This window comes from Lemur catta, chromosome 11 (genome assembly GCF_020740605.2).
Source record: "Lemur catta isolate mLemCat1 chromosome 11, mLemCat1.pri, whole genome shotgun sequence".
Classification (NCBI taxonomy): domain Eukaryota; kingdom Metazoa; phylum Chordata; class Mammalia; order Primates; family Lemuridae; genus Lemur; species Lemur catta.
Genome location: NC_059138.1, coordinates 10469248 through 10487023, shown reverse-complemented (window position 1 = coordinate 10487023; position 17776 = coordinate 10469248). Strand labels below are relative to the sequence as shown.

Genomic DNA, 17776 nt, shown 5'->3' with positions numbered 1-17776 from the left:
CTGACAATACATTCTGTGTGTCTAGCTCTATATTCTCTATTTTAAATTCTGCCTGGATTCTCTAAGATAATATGAGAAATCTTTCTGATGCATTGGCTGGAATTACTTAAAAAGCAGCTTCCTGGGAGCCCTTGAAGGCGTTGTCACTGTCCCTCAGCCCCAGCCCAAACCCCTAGCTTCCCTCCCTTCCTTATCCAACCTGACTGAAGGTCACACCTAATGTCCATTTCCTCATTGCACATCAGCTCCCCCCTCCCTCCTTTACTCTGAAAAAATCTCACTCAGGACAGATAACCATGTCCATTCGCCATCACCTTGCCAGAGATTGTATTTGGTTCTTTTTCCAATTTTCTATGTCACTACTTATAGTTACTAATTCCCCCATAACATTTTCTGAGATCGTCTTTCATTTATTTGAACATAGGACACATAGCTGGTTCAGAGTCCCTATGATCATTTTCACCTCTTTGTGGGCTATGTTGGTTGATGTTCCTTTTGTGCTGTTTCCCAGTCATGGTGCTTGTATTTTCAAGGTGTTTGTATTTTTCCTTATAAACCTGATTATCTTTGATGTGCCAAACACTATGGTTGTAGAAATTATTTTGGGCCTAGGCTTGATGTATCTTCCTCCAGAGAAAATTTTATTGTGTTTCTGCCAAGTGTGTGGCCATATAAATAATGGGGGGCTCCCTGAATCGGAATGCAAGACTTGAGGTGCCCGGATCACCTGGAGAGCAGGTTACCTCTGGCGGACTGTGGCTAGCTGAGATTGTCAGTGGTCACATTTGCTACATTCTGGTCTTTGGGTTTACCCCCCTGGCCTGTGGGTCAGCTGCAGGAGGGCTGAGTTGGGATCAGCAAATGCCCCCACGGGCAGAAACACTGCTGTGCTCACTTGCCCCAGGCTCCTGCCCTCTCCAGGATTCCAGCCAAGTTAGTCCACACGGAGCCTTTGCGTGTGTAAATCTGTATTTCAGATCGATTATAGCTGCGTTCAGTCTTGCCTGATACATCTCCAGAGAAGCAGCCACTTTGAAAAGGGCTTTCGAGTTGGGGGTGGTGGCTCATTTGGTGATGTCACTGACAGATGCATCTTGTGGAGATAAAATTTCCCAAGATTCTCTTCTCTCCTCTTGCTCACAGGAGTCCTGGTCTGGAATATTCCACATCTGCTCTCACTTTGCCATGGGCACCCGGACCCTCTGCTGTGTGGCCCTTTGTGTCCTGGTAGCCAGTGAGTCCTCAGAATATTTAGCATTGTCATGCTGGGCTTCTCTATTGATGACTCCTTGTATTTTCATTATTTTGTCCCCCAATTCTGCCTTCTTTTACAGAGCACACCAATGCTGGGGTCATCCAGAAACCCAGACACAAGGTGACAGAGATAGGACAAGCAGTGACTCTGGAATGTGAGCCAATTTCAAGCCACAACACTCTTTTCTGGTACAAACAGACATTGGTACAGGGACTGGAATTGCTGACTTACTTCCACAGCCAATCTCAAATAGACGATGCAGGTTTGCCCAAAGGCCGATTCTCCGCTAAGATGCTTAACTCGTCATTCTCCACTCTGAACATCCAGCCCTCAGAACCCGGGGACTCGGCCGTGTATCTCTGTGCCAGCAGCTCAGCCACAGCGCTGCGGCATCACCCCCTCCCTGTGCAGAAACCTGATGCTTCCCCTTCTCCCTCCAGCTCCCAGCTGTCCTGAGCAAGGTCCTTCCTGTTCCTCCCTCCCCAGGAGAATTAAGTAGTTTGGGGCATGACAAAGACAGAAAGTGATAAGATATCAACATAGGAAATCTTGTACAGGAAATAATGTAGGAGATGTGTTTTTCGCATTTCTCACAAATTACCTATGGGCTCAGAACTCACACACATAAGATAAACCTTAATCTCCCACTCTGTAGGTTTCCCCACTGTCCTGCATTTGCCATCCCTGTCGGGATGGTGGCAGCTCCTGTCTTCTGGAACACTCTGTCCTCTCCCTTCCCTTCTCACTGTAAGCTGTGGACAGAATGTTTCCCCACAAGTTTTCTAGATTGTAAAAGAATATCCTTCTTCTTCTTTTTTTTTTTTTTTAGACAGAGTCTTACTCTGTTGCTTGGACTAGAGTGCTGTGGCATCAGCCTAGCTCATAGCAACCTCACACTCCTGGGCTCAAGCAATTCTCCTGCCTCAGCCTCCCGAGTAGCTGGGACTACAGGCATGTGCCACCATGCCCAGCTAATTTTTTCTATATGTATTTTTAGCTGTCCATATAATTTCTCTCTATTTCTAGTAGAGACAGGGGTCTTACTCTTGCTCAGGCTGGTCTCGAACTCCTGAGCTCAGACAATCCGCCCGCCTGGGCCTCCCAGAGTGCTAGGATTACAGGCGTGAGCCACTGTGCCCGGCCAAAAGTTCTTTACTATGATTGTGGACATTCCTTTATAATGCTGATTTCAACTCAACATTTACGTAGGGATTTTTTCTTACACTTAAAGATCATCACAAATACGGATAAAGCAGGCAGTTTAGTACATCAGATGTAAACCACCACTCCTGGAATCTAGGGATCCATGTGTCTCTGTCCAGCTAAGGAGAGCCTGGTGCGAGCGGAAGCCCTGCATGCACTCAGAATGGGGGGAGGCCTCCAGGCCCGCTCTGGAACAGCCAATACAGACCCACACTGGGGCGTCTAAAAGCACACAGGCCTGGCCAGTCTTACTTTGCCCTCTTTTCTTTCTGAGTGTATATCCTTAACACTCACATTTATATTTTTCTTTTTATTTATGCCAGAAATGTATATACAACACCTGCAATCCATCCTGAATGGTTTAAATTCCTTTCTTCTATAGTCGTATTTACATACTGATTGCTTCTCAATCCCTATTGGGCTATCACTGGCAACAAAAGTTGCCTGTACTTTGAGTGCCCAAGGCAATTCAGGTTATTGCAGTTCTGCCTGTAGCCAAATTCCACTTGTTGTCCTATTTTTTGCCATTCAGTAGTTCTGAAACTTCAGTTGGAAACAGTGCAGAGTGGAATTCAGTTTCTATTATCTGTGCAAGAGACATAATCTGCATCTCTGCAGACATGATTTTACTATGTTCCTCACGCTCCTGATTCGTCCCTGCTGCTTCCAGATCATCTTCCTCCCTCCTTCTTTAAAGCCCAGCTCCTTTATAGAGATGACATGAGAATGTCTCCCTTCATCATTGCACTTACTTCTTTACTTTCAGAACTCTCTTCATATTGAAGCCTCTGCCTGCTACTGATCCAGCCACCATCCTTCATGACTAATCTTCACATAGACAATTTGTACATTGGTTTGGCTCCTCAGTTTCTTGACATTCCTATTCCCTGAGAAGATGTTTTTGCCCCCATGTTCTTTCGTTCTTTTCATACTCGCTTCCATGATTGTAGACCATGTAAGTTCTTTTAACATTTCTATTTCAATCATCCTATCCTCCTACCACCTTCTTCCCATCTCACTAACTCTAGGATCATGGCTTCTATAATTCTTCTGTCTCTCTGACCCCTCCAGTCCATGTAGTCCACACTTTTAAACTCTCATGTTTTTAATTCTCACGTAGTATAAGTCATATTTCAAGGTTTAAGACTATACTGTCCATATTATAGTCTTGAAAGACCTTGTTTAGAGGATAAAAAAAAGAAGCCACATTGACAGGGAAAATATTTGTAAACACATACCCAACAAAAGATTAGTATCAAGAATATTTATCTAAGATTCACAGAACTGACCATCCAACCCATAGACTCATGAGCAGTAATAAATGGTTATTGTCTTAACTGATGAGTTTTGAAGGAGGCCTGTTATACAGCATTATTGTGCAGGTGTTAATTGATATTAACACCTGTATTGCAAGTATAGATTTTTTTAAAAAACTGTTCTAATCATAATCCCATAGGCCATTACTGATTCCAAGCTTATTGCTTTTTAGGAATAGCACTACTTAACTCTGGTGTCTTTGTTCTATTTTCTATTTTGATTTACACATATATCTGACCACATATGCTTTCCAACTTCCAGAATATCTTAACATTTCTGATTCCTAAAGATAACTCTTCTTGTTTTCAGCACTCTTTGTTATTTGTTGAATTTCTTATATGGGGAGGTATTCAGTTTACCATCTTGAATGAATAATTCTTCAAACTTCCACAATCCCAGTGATTAGAGATATATTGTATTAGGAGTTGAAGAGACCATGGTCTCTGCAGTTCCTGCTTGAGTACCAAATCTTATGAACTATTTCTGGTATCTCTGAGTCACTTCCAAGTGTGGTCATTGGCTTTTACTGAGGATGATTCACCAACACTTGGTCATTCTTAGGTACATAAATACAAATTCCACAGTGTCCTTTCCCAAAATATGTAATACGATGGTATAATTGCTTCACATGTAGAATGTACATATCCTTTTAATCCACCAATTACATTATTCTAATTAAGTATTAGTAACAGCCAACAGATTTATCTAGGTTTAGTAACAGACCTGTTACCATCTTCACCCCTCAGTTCAAATACAGAATGTGTGTTTTGCACGCTGCGGCTGCAAGCTTCTGGGTTCTCCACTGTATACTGAGCTACACAATGGCAGCTACTCTGGTCTGGATATTTTCTAAAATCCTGGATGATTACAACAGCCCCATTCACTGGTAAGAGACTAAAAAATATACACAGTTAAGTTTGACATTGTCTTCCAGACAGTGGGAAGATGCCCGTTGAAACAGCTTCATCAGGTGGATTGTCATGGGAGAATTTATTTGCAAGACTCTTCTTGAAGTCATAGTAAGTGAGCTATCAGGAACCGTGGGCTCCAGGCAGAAATAATTTAGAATATGTGATAGTAGGCATAATTGGCCAGACTTTCTCTGTTGAAGAAAAAGTAATGAGGAGGGCTCTCAAGGAGGATGAAATTAGACCGTGTGCACACAAAGATCTAAGATCAATCAACATAATTATTGCAAAAGCTTGGAGGGTAATCAGAAGAACATCTGTGCTTGGAACACTTGTTACAGGGAATTTAAATTTGCTAAGGAAATGGATGAGACACTATAGTGGTTTGAAGCTAAGCTTCCTTCTTACCATCAGGACAGGAACAAAGGAACAATATTTATAATAGAAAGCTCTTACATGGTTCTTACTATGTCTTGGGCATTCCAAATAGACGCTGAGAGCAGTCAGTGCCCCCATTTCATAGAGGAGGCTACTGAAGCAGAAAGCATGCATGTAAATTTTCCAGAGTGGCACGGCTAATGAACGGAGAAAAGAGGGATTCAAACACAAGAAATTTGGGACTGGATTCCTTTTAACCATTTATAAACCATTATAAACAAAATTAAAAAATACAGATTCATTAAACTGGAGGGAAAAATATATTTCTTTAGGAAATGTTTTAACTTCTTAGAAGACTTATTAATAGTATAGTCATGTAAAAGAAAGTGGAGGTTCTCAAGTCCAGGAAAGACAGATTTTAAAAGGAAGTAGAAATGCATTCAAGTTCAACTGCTCTTAAGGGGACATTACAAAACAGAGAGATTTATTTTAGTCGTTGCCGGAGCAGCCAACATAACTGAGTGCAAAGAAGCCTGAGAGAGGGAAAAATGGCAGATCTTGAAGGGCAGACTGGAATGACTTCTTGTAGGAAGACAGAGTTTGGGGGCTCTGTTGAGAAATGGCTCTCAAAATCACAGCTATATAAAGGGTCATATATAATTTGGACAGTTTTGAGAAGAAATGCCTAGAGAAATCAATTGAAAATACTCAACTTATTACGTGATCTTCAGCTATAGCCTGTGGCTTAAAGGAGCCTGTATAATTCATTTTTACAATTATGACTCTCAGGAAAGTGTAAGAAGAGGTGGGACATATTAAAGAGAAAGCAGGAAAAAACAATGAGAATGGCTTGTAGGTGGAATTGCTCAACAGAGGAAGTTAAAAATAAGTAATGCTTGTTTTAATCTTGCTTGTTTTAGAAGAGCCAGACATTGTTAATTGCACATCCCTCACTAGGTGAGATCACAGAGATAAAAATCTAGAAGAATATATTAGAAAGACTGATGACTTGAACCAGAATGCAAACATAAAATTAAAGATGTTTTTTTATTATAGCAAATATGGCTAAAACTACTTGTGTTTGAGAAGGAAGAGGACAAATTTAAAAAGGATTTTAAACTTTTAGATATTCAGCTTAATATTTCTTGAAGAATTAAGTAATAATAGAGGGAAATAAAATGACTAAATGTGTATTGTTCTTATAAAAATTAAAAACTATACTACAAATAAATACTATTTAAGGCCTGGAACAAAACTGATTTGAGAAAAGAGAGTGAGTTTAAAAAAAAAAAAAAGCAATGACTTAAATGGGTCTTCACTTGGCCCTTACAAGGAATTTTATAATTCCCTGTAGTACATATTCAAATGTGGGAGTCTCTGGGTGCTGGCATTTTATTATTGATGGCTCATTATGATGTCATTTAAGCTTATCACTGGACCTCTGTTTTGTTGTAATGGGAAATACAGTGGGGTGTACTGGGGAGGGAAAGGAAAACATAAAGCTAATTCTCAGCTTTTCAGCCAGTGTGGCCTTGGAGTTATTTAGTTACCATATTGTTGTGAACCATTTTGTGTCTCCTAGGGTCTGCCTTAATTTCTAGCCTGGGTGCCAACAGTGCATCCAACAGAGCTATAGCAGTTGATAATGAAAAAGATGTCTCGAGTAGGTGGGAGCAGAATTGTCCTAGCAGATTCTCATCTCTCACCAATCGCAGGCATGATGTCTGAGTCCAAGTTGTTAAGAGAACACATATGTTAAGAATCTTTGAAACAATATTTATTCCCCACTTACCTGTGTGTGTGAGTGGGGGGGTGATCCTCTGAAAAAATATCTGTGGCCCGTCTCCCTACCACTCCCTCTTCTGTATGGTAGGAAAACTGAGTTACCTGATTAGTGGTTTTACAAGAAGAAACTGGGCGTGCTCACTCCAATCCCTCTATTTTATCTTCAGATCTGCTGGCCTGTTGGGAATATACTTTCTATTCTCTTGCCTCAGAATTATAGGGAAATGAGTGAGCATTTCATTAAGTAGGAAAGCCGATCCACTAAGGAAAAGGTAGGTGGCCGGGTGCGGTGGCTCACGCGTGTAATCCTAGCACTCTGGGAGGCCGAGGTGGGAGGATAGCTCGAGGTCAGGAGTTCGAGACCAGTCTGAGCAAGAACAAGACCCTGTCTCTACTAAAAATAGAAATAAATGATCTGGACAGCTAAATATATATATATATATATATAAAAATTAGCCGGGCATGGTGGTACATGCTTGTAGTCCCAGCTATTCGGGAGGCTGAGGCAGAAGGATCACTTAAGCCCAGGAGTTTGAGGTTGCTGTGAGCTAGGCTGATGCCACGGCACTCTAGCCCAGGCAACAGAGCAAGACTCTGTCTCAGGGAAAAAAATAACTAAATAAAAAGGTAAGTGAAGGGTCTGTTGAGTCCAGGAAAATGCTGGCTCACCCACTGAGCTGCATAGTTTAGTGCCCTCTTTACCAGCACCAAAGCCAGCATTTTGACTGCACTTTGTCTGATTCCAGCATTCCTCTCTCAAGTGTACTGAGTCTTAGACCAGAAAGAGTGGTATTTTTGAACCCCTAGAACACCAACAACTCTAACCCCGTTACCCCTGTATCAAGGCAACACAGCACGGTTTACTTTGGGTCTTGATAAAAGGCTCATTTCCGGTGACTCAGCCCCACTGGCCACCAGGAGACACTGTGGTTCCACGACTCCCACTGCCACTTCAGAACTGCGGAGAGAACTGTCTGGGGATTAGGGAAACGCCCAGGCTTGGTGTCTCAATCATGAACCCTACTTATAGGGCACAGAGAAAGCACTGAAAAGAGAAGGGAGGGCCGGGCGCGGTGGCTCACGCCTGTAATCCTAGCACTCTGGGAGGCCGAGGTGAGAGGATGGTTTGAGCTCAGGAGTTCAAGACCAGCCTGAGCAAGAGCGAGACCCCGTCTTTACTAAAAATAGAAAGAAATTAGCTAAACAACTAAAAATATATAGAAAAAATTAGCCGGGCATGGTGACGCATGCCTGTAGTCCCAGCTACTCGGGAGGCTGAGGCAGGAGGATCGCTTGAGCCCAGGAGTTTGAGGTTGCTGTGAGCTAGGCTGTTATTGATGTGCCACCCCTAGCCTCGGAGCATTCTGATGGACTTAGAATCTTCTTGACTCTGCTCCACTGCCTCCTGAGCATCAGGGGCAGGGGACAGGTGGGCTGAGCAGAAGCCCATCCCCAGAGCTTCTCTGGTGCTTCTCTGAGGCAGGGCTTCCTCTTTAGTCTCCTTTTCGCACAACTCCCAAGCACGCTGGGGTCACAGAGACTCCACCATAGCTAGCTTTGGTGAGAAGACAAATACTGTTAGTGAAGAAAATATCAGGTACAGATCTATGTACAGAAGATTAAAGTTGATCCATAACTATGGCAGGAAAACGATACCTGTGAGAATTTCCAAAAAGTCAAAGATTTTGTATCCTGCGGCGGTTGACTAATGCCCCTCCCCGGAAAGACATCCACATCCTAATCCCTGAGCATCTGTGACTATTACCTTATGTGGCAAAAGTGTACTTTACAGATGTGAAGATCTTGAGATGAGGAGATTATTTTGGATTATTCAAGTGGGTCTTAAATGGAATCACATGTGTCCTTCTAAGAGGGAGCCAGGGAGAGATTTAACACAGATGGAAAAAAGACGGCAACGTGACCATGGGAGGCAGAGATTGGAGGGATGTGAACACAAGCCAGTGCATGTGGCAGCCACCAGAAACTTAAAGAGACAAGGAACAGATCCTCTCCTAGAGCTCTAGAGGGAGCATGGTCCTGACCACACCTTGATTTCAGCCCAGTGATGCTGACTTTGAACTTCTCCAGAACTATGAGAGAACAAATTTCCGCTGTTACAAACCAACGTTGTGGTAATGTTTTATGGCAGCCAGAGAAAATTAATACACCCGATATGCCCACTAATCTGAGACTAGGCCAAGAAACACACGTCCTCGTATTATCGTTTGCAAACCTTGCTCGTATATTTTCATCTAACACCCATTTCAATCTACAACGAAAGGAAATGATTTTGAGACTCTAAGACCCCTCTGTCTGGGGGGAGCCTTCCATGGATGTTCTTTCGAGATTTGGCTCCAGCTTTGCCTCCTCTCCAAAGAGTTTCAGGCATTGATTTAAGTTCTTGGTGCACATCAATGAAAAGAAAAAGAAGACAAAGACTCCTGTCTTCTTGATATTTACATTTTATTGGGGGAGGAGGAGACAGAACAAACAATAATCATAATGAATAAATAAGGCACATAGTATATTAGAAGGTGGTACCTGCTATGGAAAAAAGAAAAATCAGACTATGGTGAGAGGAATGAGGACTGTCTGAGTAAGGAGTGCTGAGACCATAATAAGTTGTTCAGAGCAGGGCCCAAGAAGAAAGTGGGATGAAGGAGACAGACATGCAGGTATCTGGGGAAGAGCATTCTAGGCAGAGGGAGGAGCCTGTGCAAAGGCCCTAGGGGATATTTAAGGACCAACGAGGAGTCAGTATGTCTGGAAAATCAAGGACGGGAGTGGTAGGAGCTTACATCAGAGAGATAATGGGGTTGGGTAGAACATGTAAGACTTGAAGGCCTTCAGTGCTTTGCTGTCTCATTCTAAATAAAACTGGAAGCTAGTAGGTGATTTGGAGTAGATGAGTCTTGCAATCTAGCATGTTCTAGAGAGCTGAGTTTGAGAGCTAGTCTGGAAGTAGTTGAAAGCAGGAAGACCAGTTAAAAATTTATTGCAGTAATCCAACCAAAAGATGATGGTGGTTTGTTCCAGAGTGTTAGCAGTGAAGATGATAAAACATAGATTGATTCTGGGTGCATTTTGATGATAGAGCTGTTGAATTTCCCAACGGATTGGCTATAGGGTGGAGTAGAAAAAGAGGATTCAAAGATAACTCTAAGGTCTTCAACTGGATCAGCTGGAAGGCTGCTGGGGGAGCAGAGGTGAGGATAACGTTTCATGTTTGAGGCGCTGAGTTTGAGAGCGGCAGAGGCAAAAGCTTGACTGGAATGTGTTCGAGGGATAATGGGAAAAGAGAATTAGGAGATAACAGCCATTGAGCATTAGAAATAGCAACAATAGCCACAATAGCCACTTGAAGCTGAAATGCCCCACACTCTCAGGGGATGTGATAGGTGAGAGAAGACAGGGCTAGGAATGGGGTAGGATCCAGACAGCGGACTCAGCAGCTGTCAGTGGTGACTTTATCAGGAACATAAATACAAAGTTAACACCTATTCAAATGCATAAACAGGCTGATTTTAATTGATGTCAGTTTTTCTCCATCGCCCTCTCTAGAGGCAACCTTCTTCAGAGAACACTTGCTAGGTCTTCTATGTTCCCACTTCCCTAGAGGCAGCTCCTGAGGCTGTGGACATTGGTTAACATGCTGCTGTCGTTGGAGACCACACCTCTCAGGACCAAGAGACACAGATTTGCTTTCGTTTCTATTCATGCTTACGAGCTCCCTCCTCTGCAAAAGTGCATGCCTTTATCAGGATCCTGCCATGGTTTCCAGGCTTCTCTGCTTAGTGTCCCTTTGTCTCCTGGGACCAGGTAAGTCCTAAGAAATTTGAATATCTCTGCATTATCCTTTCCCAGTCCATTCTTGTCATGCATTCTCTGTTTTTGTCTCCTCCCACAGAGCACATAGCAGCTGGAGTCACTCAGTTCCCCAGCAGCGAGGTTGTAAAGAAGGACCAGGCTGTGACTCTGAGATGTGACCCAATTTCTGGACATGAGTATCTTTTTTGGTACCGACGTACTGTGGGGAAAGAAATGGAATTTTTGATATACTTTCTAAAAGAGAATATACAGGATAAGTCAGGGATGCCCAACGATCGATTCTCAGCTGAAAGGACTGGAGGGACATATTCCACTCTGAAGATCCAGCCTGCAGAACTGGAGGATTCTGGAGTTTATTACTGTGCCAGCAGCCTAGACACAGCGCTTGAGAAATGGGCCCTTCCTGTGCAAAACCCTGGCCTTCTCTCCTCCCCTCTCAACCCACAGCAGCGCCAAACAGAAGCCTTTCCCAGTGCTTCTTCCCCCGGGGAAAGGAAAAGAGAAAGAACCAGAATTAACATTAGAAATATAAGAGTATTTCAAAAATATTTTGGATGGGGATATTTGCAATTTGGGGGATTTCTGGGGCTCCTTACACAGAACTCAAGCTATGCATTTCTTTTTAAGTGTACATTACTCTAATCTAAAGGTACAACAGGCTTCTTGCCTGGCTGGCTGCTTTGAAAGGTTTGTGACTCTGATCATGAAGCCACATCTTTATGTCCCTTCTTATAGGAAGATAAACAAGTCTTCCTGATAGAAATAAAAATGCATTTACTGCTGGTTCCTAGGCTGCACAGTGATGATGCTAGTGGTAGGGATGATGGTGGGGATAAGTTTAGGTTACAGTTGCCTAGCGTACGTAAATTCCCAAACACTTAAAAAAACCTCATTTTGGAGTGGAATAGCCAGGTTCATTATCAGAGGTTAAAGCTAATTTTCTTGACCTACATAGGGTCTGAGTTTTTAATGTAAAAAACACAGCATTATGCATAGATGTGTGTCAGCCAATCCAGAATGTTTTTGAGGTCACTTCCAGCTGCTGCAGTAGGATTATGTAATTCTCACCAAGGCTTACAATACCTTCTACCTGATTCATCAGTCTTCTTTTAACATCTGGATTCCAATATTCCTCTCTTGTTTTGGTCAACTTTTTGTCTACAATCCTCAAATACATACTAATAATAATTTTTCATTTTTTCTAATCTGATTGTTCTTTAGTACCTCAAATCATCATTGAATTCACACCCTAATATTGATTAGGCAAATGGATAGTGGGAAGAGATTACAAGTGGGCTTGGATTTTAATTTTTTCAAACCATTCAAAACTCATTTTCCTCTTCTAATTGTTGAGATCTAATTTTTAGGCAATCGGTACTCTATCTTTCTATGTGGAGATGTGATATGAATGGGTATACTCAGTTTCTGTCATAGACACCACAAACATATCCTGCCTGTAACTTGGTCCATCATCTTCTTAGTAAAACAAGTACAAGGAAAAATGATTTCTACAACAGAGTCACATATTTTCCAGCTAGGGAACTTACAGTTAATGCCTTTTCTTTTATTTTGTTACATAATCTGAGGCCATAATAAGTAGCCAAATCAGTGCTTTATTCTTCCACTCCTTAATCTCTCCATTATATTTAAAAATAGCAGCTACTAGGCAAACCGAGCTCTCAGTATGTGCATTGCCTGGACTCCAAAATATATCAAGTGAAAGTTTAATTCAGTACTTTGACATTGCGTACTATAGACAACTAATGTTCCATCCTACAATGGACACAACATTTGTTCCCTTTATAGTTCTGTTAGCTCAAGTGCTATCTTTAAATCTGTATTATTTTTCTAACATTGTTTATTTCATTTTTCCAGCTTTCTTGAGGTATAATTGACAGAAAAAAATTATATATGTTTAAGATATACAAGGTGATGTTTTGATATATGTACACACTGTGAAATGATTACCACGCTCAAGTTAATTAACATATCTGTCACCTCACATGGTTACCTTTGTGCATGTGTGTGTTTTGAGAACACTTGAGATCTCTCTTAGCAAATTTCAAGCATACTATATACATTATTATTAACTATAGTAACCAGGCTGTACATTAGGTCTCCAGAACTTTCAAGGCCACTCCAAACAACAATTTTCATTCTGATTAAGACTCAAATATGTCTTGGTGTTGCAAATAATACCTATTTTTAGACTAGCTATAAATAATGAATAATCCTAGCACGAAAGATAGGAGGGATAAATGGAGATATGGGCTTTAAGGCCTTTGCAGTTTCCAGGAAGTGATAAAAGCTGCAATTTAAATTATATACATTAGTTAACATATGAATAAGTCAAGGATGGCAATGCTTGTAAACAGCTGATATCACAAACCCAGAATGTCTAACGCTAAGCAGGCTGGATCCCCGGACACAGCACACCTCTCTGTGGGGTGATAGGAGGACGCGGGACCTGGGTCTTCTCTCCTCATGCTGCTTTTGGCTTTATGTTTTCCCTTTCTTCAATAAATTCCCTCCCTTAATCATCACCCTGTGATAGCAAATGCTTCCTAAACCTGGACACGTGACAGATGGCAACTGCGAAGGAACCCCCTAGGCAGGACACCACATCCAGAATAAATTGTAAGAATTAACTATATATTTCTTGCAGAACTTCTAAGAGAATATGTATGTGTGGTTTGAAGTGCCTATAACCAGGAATATAGAACATGTGATGAGACCAGACGGAGTTGAAAGTCTGGATGCTGCATCTTCCTGTCACTCTCACTGTCCTGAAGTGGCGGCTGGCTGTGCACTCGGCAGAGTAGCATGGGACGGTGAGAGAGTGTGTGGATGGTGCTAAGCAGGCTGCGCGGAGGAGCCAGATTTGCCCTGTGATGGTGGACAGAGCTTACCAACCACCATGCCACAAATGACCACCGGCTTGCTCACAAAATGATCCCCTCAACCGAGAGGAAAGTCAGGCAAGACCCCAGGCCACGAAAACCTTGAAAACAGCCACCTCCAGCTTCAAATAGCCCCGCTGTTTGCCACACTGTGCTTTCAAATATGATTTTCTCCCCCATCATGTTATAGTCCCAAATTTTCAGGTTTATTAAAATTATCAGCCTTATCCAAACTGATATTTTGAAAGAAATTACATTAAAATATACATATCAATTTGAGAACTGATACCTTTATAATAGTGAGTCTTCTATAAGTTCCTAGACCACTAAAAACTCATGGATTGCTCCCATATACTTGAAATGGATAATCCTTATTCTCCTCCCAGTTAGGCCAGTGAAACGTGCAGATAAATGGCAGCTACTCCATAAAGCTTCTAATAGTCAACTTCCAGTTGTCTCCTTTAGGACAAGGAAGAAATGATATCCTTAGGAAGGCCACCATGTCATCAGTTCTATCTGAACCAACTGTATACTATATCACTTTCTCACAATATGCTCTTAACATCCTGCTCTGCATGTCCTTTTCCAAATCCTGCAAGAATCCTCTTAGCCCAGTGCTCCTTAAATGTTATTGTTCATGTAAATTATGATCTTGTTAAAATGCAGGTCCTGATCCAATCAGTCTGGGGTAGAACCTGAGATTCTCTGCCTTTTGAAAAGAGTCCAGGTGGTGGCAAAGCTGCTGGTCCATGGACCACCCTGAGTGTCCAAGCTCTAGATAACACCTGTAATAACTAAGGGCGTAAGGCCCCTCTTCTCAAGTATCACTTTGCATAGTCCCTGGACCAGGTTGAACATATAGCCTATTTACCACATATGTCTCTATACTCCAGATTTTATGTAATCAGTTTTCCCAGATCCAGGCACCAGTAGTTTTTAAAATATTGTCATGATGTAAACAGAAATTCATTTTCTATAGTAAATATCCTAAGTACCTCATCACATTCTAAAACTTTCTTCTAGTTGTCTGAGAAAGGTACAACTGCAAGAATACAAGTTTGTACAACAGGGTCACAGAGTGGCCCTGTGTTTCTCTGTTTCTATTCATAGAAAAGCCTGTCTCTGACTGAAGGCTTTCATTTAAGTTGACAGACACTAAGTGGTTAAAAAAAATACAACTATTTAATCAAATGTCTATTCATTATGCCTCCCACCTTATAAAACTCTAAAATACCAGCTGCAACAACCCAAAACACATTATTTTAATTGCACACAGTGTCCATATCTAAAAATACTTGGCTTGACCATCTCTTAATGTTCCTTAACACCACAAACCATGTACTTACAAGTTTTCACACTCAAATGAAAGTGATCTTTGCTTACCATTTATTTATTTATTTTTATCTCCAGTTCCACAATTTCTCTACATATTTGTTTATTTCAACCTCATTTTTAATATCAGGTTTTCAGCCCATCAATCCTTAAACAAACGTAAAGATTGGTATTGAAATAAGAGACTTGTACAAAGATCTTACTGTAGGATATATAGACAAGTGGGATAGCAAATGAATTTGTCTTATTAGCTACATTAACATCCTCAAGGTTTTCTCAAACTCTGGAAAAATAGAGTTTTACTCTACAGCAGTGCATTAATATGAAAGTGTACCCCCTCGAGAATTATTAAATTGTCAGATTTTAGATGTATTACAGACCCCTAAGAAGAAAATCTTTTAGAAAAAAGTCAGAAGAAAATGTATAATAAATGGGGAATAAAATATGTCATAGAAAACTACAAATACAATTAGCAGCCATAAATATTTTGGGGTATTCGGGGTCATTTTCTGATCTGTTTCCTCAAATATGCAATAAGTATGCATTGACTCAGATCTAAAGAAACAAGAGGAGGGACTAGAAGACTTGACCACCGCAGCCCACTGGTGTATGGTGGTCTGGAAGGTACAGACCTGGATGCACCGACTGACGTTTACATCACATCCTACTGCACGATTCCTTTGACCCAGTATAGGAAGGCTGCTTCTAGATCATTTTCTGCTCACCACAAGAAGCCAAAGTTGTACAGAATTTCCTTGAAACTCTCTTAAATGTGGATGTATAGGAATTCCCAGGCTTGATTTCAGTGTTTAGGTGAGAATAGTTTGCAGACATCAGCCATGCATCTGTGATGTGAGTAGCAAAATGCAAAGACGTGATCTCAACAAGTTTGCAAGTGAGACTTTAGCAAAAACTATTCCAGTGTAGAGGAGCCTCTGAACTGCTTTTTAGGATGTGAGAAAAGGGGAGTAAAGTGAAGGCCTGGATGAATGTGGGACAGAGACAGGGACAGAGGCAAATAAGAGAACACTTATCTCAAAAAAGTAGCTAATGATATAGGGAATGGCCATCTGCTTCGTAACTGATCCGGCCAAGCCCAGACTCCCTGCCCACTAGGAAGTGAGGTATGACACTGCAATGAAGAGTCGTTCTGGCCTTGTCAACAGCAACAGTCAGCACAGGCGGATCTGCCTATCAGAGACCAGGACTCTGACCTCCCACCTCTCAGCCTCTCAGGAATCAGAGCCTGGAACAGACAGATGCCCCATTCCGGTTCTGACCCTGCCATGGGCCCCGGGCTTCTCCACTGTGTGGCTTTTTGTCTCCTCGGAGCAGGTGAGACCTGGGCAGAAAGAAAACCTCTAACTAAGGCTATCTTTTCTTCAGTTCTGCGCCTTTCGTTCATGGCAGTAACATCGGTATTCTTCTCAACTCTGAGAAACTTTTCTTCTTTCTCACAGGTCATGTGGGTGCTATGGTCATGCAGAATCCAAGATACCGGGTTACCAGCGTGGGAAAAACAGTGACTCTGAGCTGTTCTCAGAACATGAACCACGATACCATGTACTGGTACCAACAGAAGCTGAGCCAAGCACCAAAGCTGCTCTTCTACTACTATGAAAAAGAATTTAACAATGAAACAGACACTCCTGATAACTTCCAACCCGGCCGGCCTAATACTTCTTCCAGCTCTCTTGACATCCGCGCACCAGGCTTGGGGGACTCAGCCGTGTACCTCTGTGCGAGCAGCAAAGACACAGAGCTGCAGTGTTCCCTCCCCTCCGTTCATAAACCTCTTTGTTTCCCTGTTACAAGTGCTTTCTCCAGGAACCCCCTCCCCACTTCTTACAACAATAGGAAGTGGGTTTGTAGCTGTTATTATCTCCTTTGTGGACAGAAGTTGATCACAAACCAACAAAAACCATTGACGGTTATGCTAAGAGTGAAAAAGTGGTTACACTTGCCTGTCATTCAGTTCGTGGTATTTTCCCAGGGTCACCTCAAGAACCCATTTTGTCCTCTTCAGTAGATAAATAGAAATATTTTCTTTCTTTCTTTTTTTGATTATTTTAATCTAAGTTGAAATACAAGAGGTGTCATGCTAAGGATCATAGAGACCCTATATAATACAAACTCAAGTTTCTGGCATTCAATGAACTCTTACAGTATTTATTACTCCAGGAGAATTCACATGCTTTCATCCCAGACCAGGCGCAGCAACCTCGTTAATGAACGATGGAAGTATCAATGCCTCAAAATATTAATAAAAGTGTCTCGGGGGAAAAACCATCTTTGAGAATAAAAAATAGACCATACATTAGACTGCTCACATCTGGAATTGAAGGTGCTATTGTCGTAGCCAAATGAAAACAATAAAGAGATAAAGAAATGATATTGAAAAGAGAAAGTGTTTGGAGATGAGGACCATGGAGTCATTTGTAGAGAAGAGGCAATGGTGCCATCAACAGCCCCAGGGGTGTCACGAGGAAGGTGCGAGCCCTTGCTTCCCTTGGCCAAGCTAAACGAAGTGCTGAGTGAGACATACTGCAACCCCATAAACTGTCCCACGGAGTATATATTCATATATCATCTGATAATTAAAATCCCTGGCTAAGAATGGTGTTCTCAAGTAAAGCAGAAAATATGGGTTGATATGGTTATTTAACAATGTAAAATTTTACACATTAAATAAAGATAATCTAGGAAAAATATAAGGTCTATTATAAAACAGCTTTTACAAATTGTTTGCTTTAATGATATCATTGATAATAATAACAGCTAACATTTACTGATTACTTATTACATACTAAACATTATGTTTTCTTTCTATATATCTATAGCTCACATAAGTTTCACACCCACCTCAGGAG

At 41.6% G+C, this 17776-nt stretch overlaps 2 gene segments (V, D, J or C); both read left to right on the top strand.

Moving 5' to 3' along the window:
• The first annotated feature begins 1078 nt into the window (after positions 1 to 1078).
• On the top strand, positions 1079 to 1711 carry LOC123646945. The segment is given in 2 exon segments: positions 1079 to 1234; positions 1335 to 1711. Coding segments are annotated over 2 exon segments (426 nt in total).
• A 13828-nt stretch (positions 1712 to 15539) lies between these two features.
• On the top strand, positions 15540 to 16935 carry LOC123646944. The segment is given in 2 exon segments: positions 15540 to 16241; positions 16367 to 16935. Coding segments are annotated over 2 exon segments (645 nt in total).
• Positions 16936 to 17776: the final 841 nt, after the last annotated feature.